This window comes from Capra hircus, chromosome 25 (assembly GCF_001704415.2).
Source record: "Capra hircus breed San Clemente chromosome 25, ASM170441v1, whole genome shotgun sequence".
NCBI classification, from domain to species: Eukaryota; Metazoa; Chordata; class Mammalia; order Artiodactyla; family Bovidae; genus Capra; species Capra hircus.
Window position 1 is genome coordinate 25,243,437 of NC_030832.1, and position 19,639 is coordinate 25,263,075.

Here is a 19,639-nt window from a genome sequence, read left to right on the forward strand (position 1 = left end):
GAAATCTTTTGGGAAGGGACAAGGCCTCTTGGAGTCAGGAGTCCTAATTCAAACCCTTAACCCTGCTTTTGCTAGCTCTGTGATTTGGGCAAGATGCTTCATCTCTGTGACCCTAAGTTCCCTCATCTTCATAATAGGAATCTGCTTCTCCAGGCATCTAAGCCCTAAGGTTTGATATAAATGTGACTCTAGACAGAGGGTAAAGGGTCCCCACGGGAGTCAGGGTGGCTGAGAGCCTGGGTTTGAGGGCCTGTCTATGGCCCTCTCCAGTGTCCCACCCACCTGGCGCCCACCTCCCCACCCTCTGGAATCCAAGAGAGCCTGCCAGCCTGGCTCTATCCTGACCCCAGCCCCCCAGACCCAGCCTCAGCAACAGGACCACCCCCCTTTCCTCCCACCCACCCACACTTCAGCATCTAACCCTGACCAGCACACTCAGGGCTGTCTCATCTTCAGGCTCCTTAGAGACCTGATAGGGTGGGGCCACGAAGGGGCAGCCACAGCCCAGAGAGCAACTGGCCTCCACACACAGCAAGAAAAGAGATCCAACAAGCATTTATTGAGTCCCTGCTGTGTGCCTGCAGTGGGACCCTCCCCCGCTGCGGGGCCAAGGCCACAGCTCCTCTTTCAGGAAGCCCCATTCATTCCCTGTCCCCTGCAGGGGACCTCCGAGACCTCCTGGCTGGCTCATGGGTCCCAGCCTTTTAGCGGCCACGGTCCGTGTCCTTCTCAGCATCCCAGCTGCACTCAGCAGGGCTCTGCACACGACGGAGGCAGGAGGCAGGAGTGGCTGTCCCCAAGTCGCACTGCGCAGCCCTGTGCAGCCCCTCAGGCGCCCTGGCCCCAATTCCAGGACGCTGAGCCCCAGGCAGCTGTGGGCAGGGCAGCCCATGTGTCTCCCACACAGGCTGGCTGAGTTCACAGCACACAGGCCAGGTTCCAAAGGTGCCAGACCAGTGATCCTGCGGCAGGGGGCTGGTGCTGATGATGGCCCGAGGTCTGGAACCAGGCTCTTCACGGTCACACCCAGTGCCCCAGGACCCAGCACTGGCGGTTCAGCTCTGCTGCCTCGTGTGCAGAGCTCCGGGGCCAGGAATCTCCCACGTGTGGCTGGTGTCCTGCCAAGGGGACAGGGTGGTCAGTGCTGACGGCTGCCTTCCTCCACCCATGCCCCACCGCCCCTCCCACTCCCCGGCCACCCATCGGTCCACCCACACGCAGCTCTCTACCCTACTCACTGTTCCATTCAGCATCTCACCATCCACTTACCCAACTCTCCGTCTCTGCCACACCCCCATCACCCACTCTCTGCCCACCAGTCCATCAACACCTAGACATCCGCCTGCCAACACCCACTGCCATCCACTCACCAACCCACCAAAATACCCACCACTCCGCTCACATACTGTCCCCACCATGACTCCCTGAGCCTTAATACCCAGTCAAGCATCTCCCACCTGTCCACACATCACACACCCGCCAACATCCCATCCATCCTCGCAGCAGCCCAGAACACTCCCACCAGCCCTGCTCTCCACACACACATCTACCCACCACCCAAAACACCCACCCATCCACCCACCTGGCCACTTTTCACCTCACCCACCTACTTGTTTGCTTCCCAACCTGCCAACACATCTGCACCCACACGTCAAGTCTCCAGCCCTTAACTCACGGACATTCTCATCTAATATTGCCCACTGCCCAACCACCAACACTGCACACCCACCTGCCCTCACTTCACCTACCCCTCAAGCCATCCACCCACCCTCTTTCCACCCTCCACCCACCCAAAGGCTTCCCCTGTCTCCCACCACCCCCCGACCCCAGCAGGCTTCCCTGGGGTCCACTGCATGCTCCCAATGTGCTCAAGGCGCTATGGGAGGGTTAGGAGAATAGTGTAGATGACTCCAGAGCCCTGACCTTACTTGACCCTTACTTGACGCTTACTTGAGCAAGAGAGTGTGTGGACATCCCAAAGCCAGCCCTGAGCTGCTCCCTGGGCCAAGGCAGGGGGCAGCCTCTATGACCACAGCCTCTGCTCCACCTGGGCAAGCGGAGGGGCTGGGAGGCTCATCTGATCCAATGTGCATGCTCACTCTTCCTTTTTTCTTGATTCTCAGAAGCTCGCTCCCCTGCCTTCATCCAAGCACCACCTTCGTGTCTTCCTAACACACCAGACCATTTCCATCTCCAAGTTGGGACCTGCTTAAAATGTCCTTGTACCTGCTATCAAACTGAACCCTCAAAGCCCAGCTCAAATCTTTCCTCCTACAGGAAGCCCTCCAGACATCCTCTCTCTGGCCTCAGGGGTCTCCTTCTCTTAAGAGCACCCACTCTGAACGGTGCTCCACCAGCCCTGTCTCTATGAGATCATTAGCCCAGGAGAGAGATGACTCAATCCCTGGAGGACATTCCATGGTGACTCCTTGGAACCAGAAAGATGAGAACAAAGAGGAACATGGGGAGGAGAGACTGCCTGGAATGGTGAGTGGGATGGGTGTGAAGGGCGAGGAAGAAAACTAACAGCAACAGAGCACGTATAGTCCACACACCATGCTAGGTTCTGTCCTCAAAAGCCTGAACCCATTTTACAGATGAGGAAACTGAGGCTCAGCCAGCATAAGCAGCTGCCTTAGGATTCACAGCTACACTGCTGCTGGGTTGAATTAATTTCTTCTTGATTCCAAACTTCAGCATATTTTTTTTAATGTGTTTTGCTCAGATAACTTCTCATCCTTTAGGGTCAGACATCCCTCAGAGCAAGCCCCTTGAGGTAGAAACTCCTGCTAATGCCAAGAATTCTTGCTTGCACACCTCTAAGGATGGGAAGCTCATTATTCTTCCTACATCCCCAAAGCAGCTCTGACTATTGGGAGATTCTTTCTCTTAACAAAGGCAGGAAGGGAACAGGCAAAGATGAGGAAGATTGTGCCAATGCTGGGGAGTGTGCACACGTCATTCCTCCCCCCTCCTTTGGCTTTTCTTCTGTTTTTAATATTCTTTAATGTTGGCGCTTTGCTAATTTTACTAGATTTTAAAAAAGGGGTGGGAAACATTTGGCAAACATTCGGCAAACATTCTGGAATCATTTGGCCTTAGGAAAAACATTTGTTTTGGCCCCAGTCGCTGAAACAGTTGCATTCTTTGAAAGTGCTTGCTGCCAAGATATAGGTGTTGGGATTTTTTTTTAATCGAAAAGCAAATATTTGGTGTACAGAAAGGTTTGATTGTTTTTCTAAATGAGTATTTAGAAATGATTGTAGTTGCTCTTACCATTGCCAACTAGCAGAACCTTGGAGAGTTTGATGGAACAGAAAGTGATCATGTGTTTTTGAGGGAAAGGAGGGGCCATGATCCTTATCCTTCTTTGAGCCAAAATCAGGCTTCCTAGGACTTCCTTGCTGGTCTTAAGAATTTGCCTTTCAGTGTGGGTTCCAGTGTGGGGACGTGGGTTCGATCCTTGGCTGAGGAATTGAGATCCCAGGTGCCGCAGGACAACTAAGCCTGCTTCCCACAAGCAGGAGACCGGGGTTCGAGCCCTGGGTCGGGAAGATCCCCAGGAGCAGGGCATGGAAACCCTCTCCAGTATTCTTGCCTGGAGAATCCCGTGGACAGAGGAGCCTGGCGGGCTGCAGTCCACGGGGTCACAAAGAGTTGGAGACGACTGAGCAAGTAAACGGCAGAGGCTGTGCAGCCTGGAGCCCAAGGCACAACTGGAGAGAAACCTGAGCACCGCAACCAGAAGATCCCACATGCTGCGGCCAAGACCTGATGCAGCCCAAAGCAAATAAATACGTATCTTTAAAAATCAAATACAGGGGATTCTCTGGCTGTCTAGTGGTTAGAGCTCTGCACCCTTGCTCAGGGCTGCACGCCACACGGCGAGGCCAAGACAAAAATCAAGTTTCCTGTTCCCTGGATACTAGGAGAGGCTCGGGGTCCAGAGTCATTTAAAGTGGGAGGAGCCCTGTCCTCACCATGCACCCCACTGGCCTATCACCTATGACTCCCCACTCACTTCCCTTCTCTGCGGCCCTTTACACTGGGGTCAGTCACCAGCCGGGGCGGGGGCCAGGGGGAATCCGTATGTTACAGATCAGGTAATCCACCCTAACATGTCTACTGGGCCCAAACCAATGACATAACTGGGTGAAGCAGTCAGAAGCAGCCTTTCCTTAGCTCTGGCCAACTGTTGCCCCAGGGAATGTGAGCTCCGATCTTCCAAAACACTCAGAGAAACTGACAATCTGGATTTTGAAATCAAATCTCCTGGCTTCTAAGTGATTTTAAAGGGCTTTTCAAGGGCTTCCTGCTGGCTCAGCGGTAAAGAATCTGCCTGTAACAGAAGTCACAGTTTCTTCCCGCTGGGTTGGGAAGATCCCCTGGAGGAGAGCATGGCAACCCACTCGAGTATTCCTGCCTGGAGAATCCCATGGACAGAGGAGCCTGGTGGGCTGCAGTCCATAGGGTCGCAAAAAGTCGAACACGACTGAAGCGACTTAGCATGCACACAAGGCTTTTAAACCATTTAAAACCACCTGTGAGCCAAGCAGCATCTCTCAGGCTGGACTCAGTGCACAGGAGCCATTTCTGACCTCTCACTGCTCCCTGGCCTGACTCTGTTCCATGGCTTTTCACATTCTGGTCCCTGGGCCATGTGCTCCTCCCTGCTGTCCTCTGGCTGTTGAGACCCTGGGTCCTCACCCAAATCCCTCCTCTGCAAAGCATTCCATGGACCTCTGCACCCGTACACAGGCTGCACACTGTTCTCTCCCTGTGATTGTCACTTTCTGTTGGCAAGGTCTCTGCCACTAACCTGGGGAGACTCAGTGCTGGCGGGGAATGATTCTGCTCCATCCTAGAGCCTGCAGCCCCCAGCAGCTGGCTGGGCCCAGAGCAAGTCCTGAGCTGACAAATGAAGAAACCACTCAGGAGGAGGATGGAGTGATCCCTGCACTGGAAGCCTAGGCTCTTCCCATCTTCCCGGATAAAATGGACATTTTCTCTGTACATTTGAGATGCTCTCAGCTCTGCCTCTCTCCTCTTTTGGGTACAGGCTCATGGGGCAGGGGTGAACCGTATTTGGAGTCCAATCATCAAAGGTTCAAATCGAGGCTTCGCCAATAACAAGCTGAGCGACTTTGTTTGTTTGTTTGTTTTTTAAGCTGTTTGACTTTTGACAAGTGGCTTCACCTCTCTGGGCCTGCAAATGGATGTTAGTTGTAAAGGCATCAGCAGACCCAGCAAGCCCCCCTGCTAGAAGCCCTCCATTATGCAACCTCAGATAGATGTAAAAATAACAAAATGCTCAGGATAGAGGGGGTTGAGGTTCAGCCACTTTTCTTCACAGATGAGCAAGCCAAGGTCCATAGGTGGGAAGAGATTTGTCCAAGGCCTCATCCAGACGGTTGGCCACAAGTACTGTGTTTTAAATCCTCTTGGAACCTCCCAGCATAGCAGTCAACCCATAGGAGGTTCTCAGAAGTTGTGATTTGTTTTCTCTTTTTAGTCGAGATATCAAACATGAACTTTTTAAAACATTTGGTCTTTTCCAGTCCTAACATCTCAATCCCTCAGTGGGGAATCACCATCTCGAAATTCCCCAAGGCACTGAGATCCCAAGAGATCAGCTCTTAGCTCTGTTGAAATGTATGAAATTGTAATCACTGTTCCAAAACAAATTCATTGGGTTGGAAGGGTCCTTCAAGACCAAGAATGGCATCACCAATGTGCAGATAGGGAAATGGGGACAATCAGAGGGGAAGTGACTTGTCCAGGGTGCTCTGAAGCTGGTAAAGGGATCAGTGAGGGTGGGGAGATGTCTGGTGTTGGCATTCTTGACCCCCAAAGGAGCCGCGCCTGATACAGAAGAGCCAGATGGACTGCACCACCCGCTGTCCAAGGTGCTGACTTACTCTCCCCAGGACTCATGGGTCATATCCAGAGCCTACTGTCCCGGCTGCCCAATCTGGAACTCTTACCTCCAGACAGATATAGGATGTGGGAGAGAGATAGGGAGATGGATCAAGGTTGGCACTGAGCTGTCTGGTTTGGATACCCTCCCAGCCAGTGATGTCATCACTCCTCCTCCACGGCCACCCTGACTGCCTCTCCAAGTCAACCCTGCTCTGTCAATCTCGACCCTGAGGGTGCTTCTGAGACTCTATCATATTTGGTAATATCTGTTCACTTGTTTCCTTCCATTTTCCTTTTCTAGGCTGTATACAACACAAGGACACAGACTAGCTCTGCTTTTATTCATCACCGTGTCCCCAGCACCCAGCACAATTTCACACACAGTGCTGAGACCATAGATTTGTTGAAAGAATAAACGATGGAGGACTAGGGAAGAAGAGCAGATTTGTGTGGGATTCCTGCTGCAGGGGAAGGCTGGGTTTTCCGGTCTGCTTTGGAAGTGGCTTGTCCTAGGAGATCAAATGGAATTCCATCCCTCTCTTCATTCGAGTCTATCTTCTAGGGACTGACCGTTTCTGGTCAGAACATTCTCTTCATCTCTTTTCCACTCTTGGGATCAGGCTGAGTCCACGGAACCTGCCACCTCTCCCCAGAGCCACTGATTCCTTCGTTTCCTTGTTTGTTGAGCACCTACTGTGTGTCAGCCTCCCCACTGGGTGCTGGGTCTGGAGGCAGGAGTGAATGCTCACAGCCTAGTGAGGGGGAAGAGATGACAAGAGCAGGACTGCCCTGGTGGTGCAGTGGATAAGACTCCATCTGCCTGCGCAGCGGACACAGGTTTGATTCCTGGTCTGGGAAGATCCCACATGCCGAGGAGCAATTAAGCCCATGCAGCCCAGCTACTGAGCCCGAGCTCTGGAGCCTGTGCTTTGCAACAAGAGAAGCCACTGCAATGAGAAGCCTGTGCCCCACAACTAGAAAGCAGCTCCTGCTCACCACAAACAGAGAAAAACCCGAGTGAAGCAACGAAGACCCAGTGCAGCCAGAAGTCAATTTAAAAAGAGAGAGAGATGACAGGAGAAAACACTCCTCCAGTCCTCACTGTGCCAGGGAGCCACTCACTGTGCCCTGCGTTCATTGACTCATGCGATCCTCAGAAATGGAAGTTAGGTGCCATCACTATGCCCATCATACAGATGAAACCCAGGTCCAGACAGGTTACATCCTTGAGGTTTGACCCCTGGAATTTGAACCTAAGCAGCTTCACTCTAGAGGCTGGGCTTGTAACCACTGTAAACCTCTCCCTCATCTATTCAAAAGGCAGGGCAGGGAAATGTAGAGGTGAACACAACCTCCTCTGTTGGGACTGGAGAGGGGGTTGATTGCTAGCTACTCCTGGACATCTGAGCTAGACTTGGAAAGCCCCATGAAGCTCAAAATTCCACTGGTAGGGTTTTTTTTGTTTTTTTTTTTTGTTTTGGCCAAATGGAGGCAGGGAGCAGGTCACTTCAGGCAGAAGGAACAGAGTGTGAAATAGGTTGTTGGCAGGTAAATGAGGCTTTTTGGAGGCGTGAAAAGCATAGCGATGGTGGCTGGAGGAAGGCAAGATGGTCTGTAAGGTTGGAAAGCCCGGCACACAGGGCTGGAGGGATACGGAGCAGAGGGCTGCAACTGCAAAGATGCTGGGTGCCAGGTGGAAGTGACAGCCCCCCAGGGAGTACAGGGTTCCTCCTGTACCTGGGGTTTCTTCTGCATCATCAGACTTACCTGATGCAGATTCCTGGCCTGCCCCGAACTAAGGGGGGCAACAATGGACATAAAGAAGAACAATGACCCAGCTTGAGCTTGGAGTCACCCAGACTTGTGAGCCAAGAAAAATAACACTGTTGCTTGAAATCCAAGGAACTTATGAGGATGAAGTGAGCTGGACCATTCACTGGAAAGGTCCTGAGGACCAACCCTGTTCCAGGCACGAATGTGGTGATAAGGTCCCCGTCCTCCTGACATTTCCATTCCAGTGGGGAGAGAGTTAGCAGAGAAGGATTCCGAGAGTGCTGAGTGACTGAAAGAAACCTGAAGCAGGGGTGGGATGGTGGGAGAAGGCTTCTGGGGGAATGTCTGGGAGGAGTCGGTACAGGCCTGACACCCACCCCACCAAGGATGCTCTCATTGGAGGGTTTGGGCTGGGAGGGGGTGAAGAAGATATGATTCAGGTTGTGTCTTTGGGGGATGGATGGGAAGAGACATGACCCCAGAAGCAGCAATTTCCACCCAGAAGCTGCTGAACAGCCCAGTGAGTGAGTGATAGTCCTTTCACTCATGTTCGACTCTGCAACACAATGAACTGTAGCCCGCCAGGCTCCTCTGTCCATGGGATTCTCCAGGCAAGAATACTGGACTGGGCTGCCATTTCCTTCTCCAGGGGATCTTCCCAACCCAGGGACTGAACACAGGTCTCCTGCATTGCAGAGATTCTTTGCCATCTGAGCCACCAGGGAAGCCTAGTGGGTGACGAGATGAAGACTCCCTCCTGGTGGGAGCCCGGGGCGAAGTGTTGCTCAGAGTCTGGTCCATGGAGCAGCAGAGGCAGCAGCCCTGGAAATGCAGGATTCCAGGCTCCACCCTCCTCAGCTGGAAACGCCAGCGGGGCCCGGGAATCTGCATTCCAAGAAGCCAGAAACTCTGGGGCGGGACTGGGAAATCCGTGTTGCAAGGAGCCTTCCAGGGGATTCTGATACTGGCATTGGCTTGGCTCTCTCTACCTCAGTGCCAGGGTCTCAGAAATCTGCAAGCTGTGTGCCCAGCAAGTTGGCATTGATATTTATTTCAGAAATATTGTCTGTTTCCATTTTAATAAAAGAAGCCAAGTCAGGCAGTACTACATTGGATCTGATTTTGATCTAATAAAAATGCCAAGTTGCTCTGAGACCAGAAAAGTCTTCCTTGAAATTCCCTCTGCTATTCTGAGGGCAGCGGCGGCAGAGACACGTCTAGACAGAGCTCTCAAAAGCCACCTCTGTACCCGGCGAGTGACAGCCTCTCAGCCAGCCCAGCCTCGCAGACACACCTGGCAAAGTCAGAAGCTTGTCTCGGGCATTGAACTTGACAGCTGCAATCAGCTGCAAACCCCAGTTGCCCCTAAAAGGAAGACGCAAACACCTGGACCATATGGCAGCATCGCCTCCATGAAATGTCACATCTGAAGAGCTCCTGAGCTAGCTGGTGGCACTGCAGAGCCCCAGAGGTAGGTTTCAAAACCACTTTGCTCAGAAAAAAAAAAAAAAATGTGGCAGAATCTATATCATAGTAGCCCCAGAAAAAAATAGCAACTTTTAGAACAGTTAAGAAAAGCAAAAGTTCACATAACTGTTTATATAAAAGGGAGTTCTCAAGTGGGATACAGTGCGAGAAAATGAGAGGTTTAAAGCAGTAATTCAGCACCGACTGTGTGCCATGCACTGTTCCAGGCTCTCAGGATACAGGTGTGAACAAAACAGAAGATAAGGTGCCTAGGATTTCCCTGGTGGTCCAGTGATTAAGAATCTACCTGCCAATGCAAAGGACACGGGTTCAATCCCTGGTCTGGGAAGATCCCACACGCCTCAGGGCAAATAAGCCCATGTGCCACAACTACTGAGCCTGTGCTTTAGAGCCCTCGAGCTGCAAATACCGAAGCCCGGGCACCTAGAGTTTGTGCTCTGCAACAAGAGGGGCCATCGCAAAGAGAAGCCTGCACAATGCAATTAGAGAGTAGCCCCTGCTCGCCACACCTAGAGAAAGCTTGCGCGCAGCAACCAAGACCCAGCACAGCCAAAAAGCAATGATACATTAATTAATTGTATTATTATATATTGGGCTTCCCAGGTGGCTCAGTGGGTAAAGAATCTGCCTGCAATGCAGGAGACACAAGAGAGGCAGGTTTGATCCCTGCGTTGGGAAGATCCCCTGGAGAAGGGCACGGCAACCCACTCCAGTATTCTTGCCTGGAGGATACAGAGGAGCCTGACGGGATACAGCCCATTGTGTGTCCACAATGAGTTGGACACAACTGAAGTGACTGAGCACACACACACTATTATATTATTAACTAATATGAATATTAATTAATTGATAAATATTCATTAAGAAGAGACAGGGTGCCTAATCTCATGGAACCCAGCAGAGAAAGGCAACAGAACCAGAACCAGGTGTGTAAATATAATTTCAGAGAGGTACAGACACAGTGAAGACACAAGTGATACAATGTTGACAGGGGAAGCTGGTGCAGGTTAGGGGAGCTTCTCTGAGGAGTGGCCTTCAGCTGAGATTACAGAGAAAACAAAGCCAGCCAAGCAAAGATTTAGAGGAAGAGCATTCCAGATGGTGAGAAGAGCATGTGCAAAGGTCCTGGGGTGGGGGGTGGGGAATGCATTTTGCTTGTTCTAGAAAGAGAAAGGCCATGCCTCAGCCAACTGAGGCAGGGGAGAGAGGGAAGAGATGAGGTGAGGAGTTTGGGGGCCAGAGCAGGAACCGCCTGGTTCCCAAGATAAAGGGAAAGAGTTATGTGCCAAGCTGACCCATCCTGCCCAGAGATCCCACCAGAAATCTTGACAAAGTCAATCCATACCTCAGAGCGTCCGTCTCGCCGTCTATACAGTAAGAACAGCCACCCTTCCTTCCCAGGGCTGTGGCAACGGCTATGAAGCGTTCAGCAGAACCCGCACTCAGTAAGTGTTCAATAACGCGGGCTCCCTGGCACTCCTTCCCCATGCCTCCTGCCGAGGAGTCAGTCCACCACCAGATCTGAACAGTTGCTCAGCACAGAAATATCGCAAAACAGGTCCAGGCCTTTCCAAAACATTTCCTTGGCCCAAAGTCCACCAGCAGCTAAGAGGCCGCATTCTGCAGATGGCGTCATTTCCCTGGATGGTGGTATCAGGCTGCTCTCTAGCCCATGACCCATGTGAGGACCCAGTCCATTGTGGCTGGGCCTTGCACCCCAAAGGCTGCCTGGGGTATGCATGGGGTATGCCCGACATGTGGAGCCACTGACTGACACGTGGCAGCCCATCCCTGATGACTCGGGGTATGGGCTCTGGAACCAGACAGGCTGGGCACACGTCCTCTTCCTGGCACAACCATAACCTCCCTGGGCCTCACTTTCCCTGTCTGTAAAACGGGTCTATCTGTTCAGTTCAGTTCAGTAGCTCAGTCGTGTCTGACTGTGACCCCATGGACTGCAGCATGCCAGGCTTCCCTGTTCATCACCAACTCCTGGAGCTTGCTCAAACTCACGTCCATTGAGTCGGTGATGCCATCCAACCAACTCACCCTCTGTCACCCCCTTCTCCTCCTGCCTTCAGTCTTCCCAGAATCAGGGTGTTTTCCAGTGAGTCAGTTCTTCGCATCAGGTGGCCAAAGTATTGGAGCTTCAGCTTCAACATCAATCCTTCCAATGAACACTCAGGACTGATTTCCTTTAGGATGGACTGGTTTGATCTCCTTGCAGTCCAAGGGAGTCTCAAGAGTCTTCTCCAACACTACAGTTCAAAAGCATCAATTCTTCAGCGCTCAGATTTTTTTATGATCCAACTCTTACATATGTTTGGGGTTAGATGAGAGGGAGAGGATCAACGTAAAGTCCTCAGAGCATCCACAAGGGTGAGATGTTGTCATCAGACCTGGTGGGGCTGATGGAGCTCTTCCGCTTGGCTGTTTTCCTCATCAAGTATCATCATTATAGCTGCAGAATTCAACCAAGCTGGAACACCCGGAGACTAAGCACCCCTCTCTTTCCTCTTCTCCACCCCTCCCTCCCTCCGCAGGGTGAGGCACCTGGCCTCTGCTGTCACAGTGGCTGCGCTGACCCCACGGTAGCTCTGGCCAGCAATACAGCAGAGCTTTGGGAGCTCCTGGGCCCAGACTCGCCTTCTTCACCTCCATGTTCCAGAGCCCAGCATGCGACACCCAGCCCAGAGAAGCATCTTTAGCAAAGATTTGTGGAATACATGAGTGAATCAATGACTTTCACGTGGCCACAGACAGCCCATTTCAGGACAATAAAAGTGACCAGGGCCCTCCAGCCAGCATCCTGCCCACGCTCTGCTGCCCCTGCCCTCAGCTCCAACAGCAGACCGGGTCTTTCTCTATCTCACTGCTTGAACTCTGAGTCCCCAGAGCCTCCACTGGTCCCAGGGGAAAGACAGCCAATCCACTAGCTTGGCTGCCTGATGAAAGGCACGCCTGGCAGAGGCACTGTGGGGTCCACGGTTCCTTTCTTCCCCAAGAAGCTGGGGTTTGACAAACCTCTGGTAGCCGCAGCCCCTTCTCCACCAGCTTCCCTGCTTCTCATCCCCTTTTTAAAAGCTACCTAATTTTTTACAGTGATTTTATTTTATTTATTAATTGGCGATCCCACACAGCACGTGGGTGTCCCCTGGCCAGGGATCAAACATACGGCCCCTGCATAGGAAGCCCAGAGTTTTAACCACTGGACTACCAGAGAAGCCCTTCCATGGTTCTCTTTGAGCCCCAGGGTGTTAGGACCTCGTGGCCTTTCCATCTCTCCCCACCCTACATGATTCTAGACCATCTCAGCAGTCCCCCAGCTTCAACTGTCTCTGTTCTCAACCCTACACACCCCTAAAACTTGACACAGATGCCATATCATTGCATCCCCCTCAAACTCATCCTCTCCGTTTCCATCAGTGGGTGACATCTGACCCTTGATGGCTGACTTGAAACTTCCGAGCATATCCTAGGTTCCCGACCCATCCGTCACCTCCAATCAGACAAGCTGATGTTGTGGGCGCCCACTCCCCCCAAGTGAAGCATGTTGCTCAGCTCCTGTGGAGACTTCCTCCAATCCACCCCAGGAGATTCATGCACCTCACCCCACCGCACTCCAGCAGCCCTCACACAATGCCCAAGGACAGCTACTGTCATGGCTCGGGGGATAACTCGGACCACGTGCTCTGCCCTGGCTCCCCGAGTCCTCCAGCAGAGGCTCTGCTGATGACCACTTGGAAGGTGACTTTCACTTGCCGCCTGCCTTTCCCTGCTGAGCCTGCCTGCCCGGCGCCTATTTGCATTTTCTGGGATGCCCCACATAAGGCACTTGCTGTTGAATCTTCATCTTGGGATCTGCTCTGGAGGAACACAAACAGGCACTCTGACAACCCTTCCAGCAAAAGGTTTTTGAATTCGCCCACTTTTCTCTCTGCTGCCGCAGGTCAGGCCACCACCACTCCTGGGATGATGGCGACGGCATCCAAGCTGTTCTCCTGGTCTCTCTCTTCCTCCCCTTCCGTCCTTTTTCCCACAGTGCAGATGGATAGAAGGAGGATGGGTAGATATGGGTATGGATAAAGATGATGTAGATACAGATAAATAACCTGGGTAAGGGGCTTCCCAGGTGGCCCACTAGCTCAGACTCCTCATTTCCCAATGCAGGGGGACTGGGTTCAATCCCTGGTGAGGGAACTAGACTCTACATTCGGCCACTAACAGCCCTCATGGTACAACTAAGAGTCTGCATGCCACGACTTAAGATCCCATGTGCCACAATAAGACAAGGTGCAGCCAAATAAAAAAATAAATACCAAAAAAAAAAGAAGAATCACCTGGGTACGTCTCTTCCCTGCTCAAAATGCCCCTGGGCTCCCCACTGCAGAGCCAACTCTTTCGCATGGTCCCACCTCCTGGGTCCCCCAGCCCCATCCCCCCGCCCGCCATCCATCCCCACCTCCCCATTGCTCTCCTCACCCCAGCCACGAGGCCTCCAGGGCTGGCTGTCCCTGCCCTGGGGACTTGGCACCTGCCGCCCCTCTGCCCAGAAGGCTCTTTGGCTGACTCCTTCTCACTCCTTAAGTCCCCGTTCCAGCTGCTCCTCAAAGAGGTGGCTCTAAAGGGGTCTCCTGGAACAAGCTTTATCATCACGTTCCTTAGCTCTTAAGATGGTCTTATGTGTTTCTGAGTTCACATCTCACTTGATTCTCTCCTCTAGACACCCTGCCTCACAGGCAGGGGCTTTGTCTGATCTGGCTTCTGGTTGCATCTCTAGCGCCAAGATGGAGGGCCTGCACAGCTCAGTATTTGTTGGGGGCACAAAAGAAGGAATTCTCCACGGGCTGTTGACCCGGGGAATGCATCTGATGCTTGGGAGGTGAAGTGGGTGCCGGGGCTGGGCTGGGGGTGCAGGGCTTCTGTGGCTCCCCTGAGCCTGGCTGTCCCTACTCTCCATCCCAGGGCTTGCATTCAGGGCCAGACACTCCTTTAGCTCTTTCTTCCATCCTCAGGCCTCAGGGATCTGGCCTTTCCTCCTCCTGTCTCCCCAGTTGCCCCCAAGACAAGCCCCAAGACCTCTTTCCACCCAGGGCTTCCTGCCTGCTCTGCAGGGCCCCCCTGGGAGGGGGCAATGCTAGATCCAAGCAGAGAGTTGGTGGTGCTCTGGGGTGGGGCTCTGAACATGCCAGGGCTCTTAGCCCATCTCTAGCATGTGCTTCCTGCTCTCCTCTGTTATCAGAGGAGATAACACTTCCCAGCCACCTCCGTGCCCTGGTTCCTGACTTCTTCCTCCAGGAAGCCCTCCATCCTGACACCTGACATGAAACCACAGTATATGCGCCCACCGCACACTCTAGTTCCTCAGGCAAGCAGTTAGCATTCTGACCACCTTCCTGGACTGGTGCTTCCCCCAGGAGCCTCTTCCTTCAGCATGGAGACCAGACCCTCTCCTCCTCACCAACCAGGTCTCCTCCCAGGTTCCTTCACCCGCCTCCGTCTTCTTTCTCCCATCAGAGCCATTCCTCACTCAGTTACTAGGATCACAGAGGGTGCGGTCAGACAGACCTGAGTTTAAATTTCTGCCATCTTGTTCAGGCTCCCCAGAAGCAGATCCTGAGATAGGAATCAGAGCAAAAGGGAGACACCTCAGAGGTGCCGCCAGCCTTGGCAGAGGGGGAGCGTGGCCCAGGGAGGGAAGGTGGCCAGCCCAGGCGGCTGTTAGGCATGATGCTGTGTGTTAGCCACTCAGTCGTGTCTGACCCTCTGTGACCCATGGACTGCAGCCAGCCAGGATCCTCTGTCCATGAAATTTCCTAGGCAAGAATACTGGAGCAGGTTGTCAATTCCCCCTTCAGGGGATCTTTCTGAGCCAGGGACAAAACTTGTGTCTCCTTCGTCTCGTGCACTGGTAGGTGGATTCTTTACCACTGAGCCACCGGGAAGCCCCTAGACTGGTAACACTTAGGTAATCCTGCAAATCACACACCTCCAGGCGATCCTACTTAAGGGGCGAGGGAGCCGGGGTGTCTATGTGCCAGCCTCCTTGTGCACTTCCTGCCTTCTGCGGGTAGAGGTGGAGCAAGCTCCCAGGCACAGAGATACAGATACAAGCAGCTGGGAGGCACTGTAGTCTCCTAACAGGTCTGAGACATATGAGCATCTGCTCTAACAGTCCTGCCACCGACTAGCTAAGCTGTGTGACCTTTGGCAAGTGGCTCCGCCTCTCTGAGCCCTCCTTTCTGCAAAGTGTGGATAATACTCCTGGCTGTCGGGGTTGGTGGTCAGCAAGAACAGGAGATCAGGCAAAAAAACAGTCCTTAGTACAGAGTTGGGTGGGCAGGGAGCACAAGGTGGGCAAGCAGCAGGCTCAGATGAGACTCTGCCCCTTTAATCTTGTATCAGCTCTTTTCTTTTCTGTCCAGAGCAAAGCCTTCCTCTTTTGCCCTCTCTTTTGCTTTCTGACATTTGTTTTCTGCACAGGAGCCCTAGAGTCTGTCCTATATAGTGAAGCCTTCTGAGCTTCCGGGAGCATTCTCGGCTCAAACAGATCTTGGGACCTGAGACTCCCCTGATTTGGCTAGTTCCACCCCAGAGCTCCTGTCCCTTTGAGCCCATGGTGAACCCGGCCTGCACGGAACTGTGGCTCCCCTGCTTGTCTTTAAGGTACGCAGTGTTCCTCTTGCTGCCTTAGCATTGCAACCCCATTGCAAGGGCTGTGGCTGCTGCACGCAGAAGGCTTGCTCTGCTTGCCCACAGCCTCAGTTTCACCCTCTACAGCGTGTGTCTAGGGGGAAATGCAGGGGCGCAGGGAGAGGTCGGCCTGGCCCGTCTCCAGGGTCCTCTCTTCTCAGACAGCCTACGAATCCGCAGTGCCAGCTCCTGCAGCTGAGGCCACTTACGGGCGGGGTATCTCTCGTGGCGGCAATCCAAGCGAAAGTCCTCCTCCTCGTGCCCGTCCCCCTTCTCCATCCTGGAAAGAAAAGAAGCCAAAAGCTGGCGTAAGAAAGATCAGGCTGAGCTGGCAGAGACCCAGGACCTGGAAAAGTGTAGCACCCCCCCACCCCGGAGAACACGTGGCAAAGCAACTTGGCACCATCGCCCTGTGGGATCCTTCCTGCGGCCCTGTGAGATGGGCATCATTCCTCCATTTGACTGATGAAGAAACTGAGGTATCGAAAGGTGACGTGACCTATCGGGTGCCATTCAGCTGATAAACTGGAGGCAGAATAGGGATGCAAGCCTATGCGCTCTCACAAAAAGATGCTGAATCACGTGCAAATGGTACATGACAAAAGCACGTGTGCAGTGTGTTTGAAAAGTTACACACTAAGGCTTCCCGGGTGGTCCAGGGGCTAAGAATCCGCCTGCCAATGCAGCGGACACCGGATGGATTCCTGGTCCAGAAAGACTCCACATGCCGCGGGGCAACCAAACCGGTGCACCGGGACTGCTGAACCCACGCTCTAGAGCCCACGCTCTGCACCGAGAGAATCCACCACCATGAGAAGCCGTGCACCGCAGCTGGAGAGGAGCCCCTGCTTGCCGCAACTAGTGAAAGCCCTCGGGCAGCAACGGAGACCCAGCGCAGTGAAAAAACCCACTCATTGATCAAATTACACACTGATATGCACAAAGCATTACTTGGCAGAACGAATACCAAAAGGTTAACGGTGACTGACCCCAGATAATGAGAATAAAGGGGTTAAATCTGAAGCCTTTTATTTCTTTAATCTTTCCCCACTCCTGGAAAGCCTTCTTTTTGAATTTACCTCTATGTTCTGATTTGTGGGCAAAAGACTTTGATTAGCTGTGTCACTTTCCTTAACTAAATTAAAACAACTCCCATAGATATGTCTACATAGAAACAAAGCCCTGGTCTTCCGACGTCTGCCACAATTCTCTTTCCTACCAACAGCTGTGAGAATTTCTCCTCTGGCATCCGAAGTTCACTGCAGTTCCAGAGGGACTGGCAAAGCCGGGGATGGGCGACAAGCACAGGGCAGAGGGTGACCAGGGTCAGAGAGGAGGCAACTGCAGACTCTCCAACACGGCTCCAGATCTAGACCCTTGCCCCCATCCCACTGAAGACAGAGTCGGAGAACGGGCAGGTCCATATGCCCACACGGCGCTCACCCATGTGTAACCCAAATACATCCCAGAGCTCCACGAGGCCCAGTCATGTGCTGTGCCTTTGTGTGTGCACGCGTGCGTGTGCATGCATGCACACGCACACGTGCATGTTCAACTCTTTGCAACGCCTCGGACTGTCGCCCGCCAGGCTCCTCTGTCCATGGGATTTTTCAGGCAAGAACACTGGAGAGGCTTGCCATTTCCTTCTCCAGGGGGCCTTTCTGACCCAGGGATCGAACCCACATCTCCTAGGTCTCCTGCACTGCAGGCAGATTCTTTACGCTGAGCAGTGCCTTTAGACAAATCTAACCTAGTCCCCTGAAGTAGAAACAATTCCAACCAGCACTGCACGTCCTAAGGCACACACTGCAGGCACCTCCAAGCCTTCTCTGTGGCCCTGCGTCTTGACATCATCCCTCTGTTCTTCGCTTTGCTCTCAGTTACCTTGGAGCTTGTGTTTCAGGAGAGAGCCACTGTGCCTGGCATGGTACCCCCCTTCCTGGACACCCAGACCTTGTTGCTAAGAGGCCCAGAGTTCAGTAGTCAATATATGAGAAAACTTGCCAGTTAGAAATCACTTGCTGGGCTGGGGACAACTCGGAGAGGTCTCAACCAAACCATCTGATAAAGGGCTGGGTTTTCCCCCCTTAATTTTCAATCTACCTAGGACTAAATTTTTAATAAAATAAAATAACAATGAATTGCTGGAGACTGAAATGAAAACACACGAGCACACACAAAAAGCAAGCTTGGGTGTACAGCAATGTCAGTTACGGCAAGAGCTCTGACTCTTAGCCCCCCACCCCGTGCTCCCTGGCAGGAAACCCCTGAGGGCAAGAGATGCTCTGGGTACAACTGAGACCTGGGCCCTGCAGGGAGGCGGGGTCGTGGCTGAGTCCTGCTCTGCTATGAACGGGCAGCTCACTGGAAGCTCTGAATCTCTGTGTTCTAGAATTTTCTACATGGCCATGGGCAGACCAGTGGTGGTGGGAATGACCAGGAGGACAGACACCACGGCCCCACTGGTTGCTATGACGATGGGAGCCGAGGATCCGGCATAGAGGGAGGGTCAGAACAGAGTAGCCCTACTGACTTTCAATCGGTTTCATCATTGGCGCCCCCGCGAACACTTTAAACTCAGAAAAAGGATGGTGTTTATCTCCTTCTCCACTTGTAGTGTTGGGGTCCAGCACAGCGACGGCAAAAAGTATCCCAAGGAATGTTAGAGAGGAGGGAAGGAGGGGGAAGTAGGGAGGCAAGGAACTGAGGAGAAGCACCATGCCGGAGACTTTCCCTGGGTCGGGAAGATCCCCTGGAGGAGGGCGTGGCTACCCACTCCAGTATTCTTGCCTGGAAAGTCCCATGGGCAGAGGAGCCTCGGGGGTCCATGCTTTCATCACTGGGGGAACAATGATGAAAGAAGAGTTGGACACAACTTAGCGACTAAGCGTGAGCACGAGCAACCTGCGGCTACAAGCAGCCCGCTGGGTTCATCCAGGAAGGCTGAGCTTAGCATTAAAAGAAAAGGAACTGCTCAAGTGTCCCTGGGCGACTATCTTCTTTAATTTGAAGTACAACTTCCTGCAGGAAACAGTACATGCTTTCTGAAGATAGGTTTGTGGGGGTTTTTTTGATGGTAGTGTGAGAGGTGACCCATGAATCTAAATAAGCACTTTGAAGGGTCAGTGGGGGGCGCTGGGGGTGAAGCAGTGCTCAGAAGGAGTAGCGGGCTGATGGCAGGGCAGGGATTTGAACTCAGGCCTATCAGTCCCTGGAGCTCAAGCGTGTTTCCGTTGTGGCCTGCAGATTCCTGGCTGGCAGAAGCTCCACCAGACCCACCCTGGGTACACTTGCGCTGGGAGGTCCCATGGAAAGTGGGGCTGGGCACCATCCAGCTTGGGCCCTCCCAGGACTGCCAGTAAGTGTGTAAAAGGGTGGTGAGGGGTGTGACCGCCCTGTCACATGGTCACTGCTCTGATGACCCACAGGATCTGCAATCTGGGCATTTGCTCTTTGGAGAGAAGGAGGCAGGTGAGTGATGGAGCAGGGAGGCTTCAAGGGTCTGAGAGTTTGAACCCACATCTTTTCCTGCAGGGAGACTCCTGGTACCTCCACATCTTTTTCCAGGCACAAGCGTGGCCACAGCAGCTGGGGACCCTGGCAAGGGGTCCAGCAGGTCTTACCTCTGCTGTGGCAAGAGTCCCAAGCCGCCCCAGCACAGAGTGCCCAGCCCGCTCCCCACCCACCATGCCTTCTCTGTGTCATCCTCAAAGCCACCTCTTTCTCACTGCCCCAGGCTGGCTTGTTTCCCAAATCTCCACTCACT

The 19,639-nt window shown here is 53.1% G+C and overlaps 1 protein-coding gene across 1 annotated transcript in view; it reads right to left on the reverse strand.

Moving 5' to 3' along the window:
• GSG1L (GSG1 like) overlaps positions 417 to 19,639 on the reverse strand; it is a 255,208-nt gene continuing 235,985 nt past the window's right edge. Inside the window, exons 6-7 of the mRNA XM_018041086.1 lie at positions 16,083 to 16,153; positions 417 to 1,118 (exon numbers count right to left, since the gene is read on the reverse strand). Coding sequence (XP_017896575.1) covers positions 1,021 to 1,118; positions 16,083 to 16,153 — 169 coding nt within the window. The 3' untranslated portion in view covers positions 417 to 1,020. The remainder of the gene's footprint in view (positions 1,119 to 16,082; positions 16,154 to 19,639) is intronic.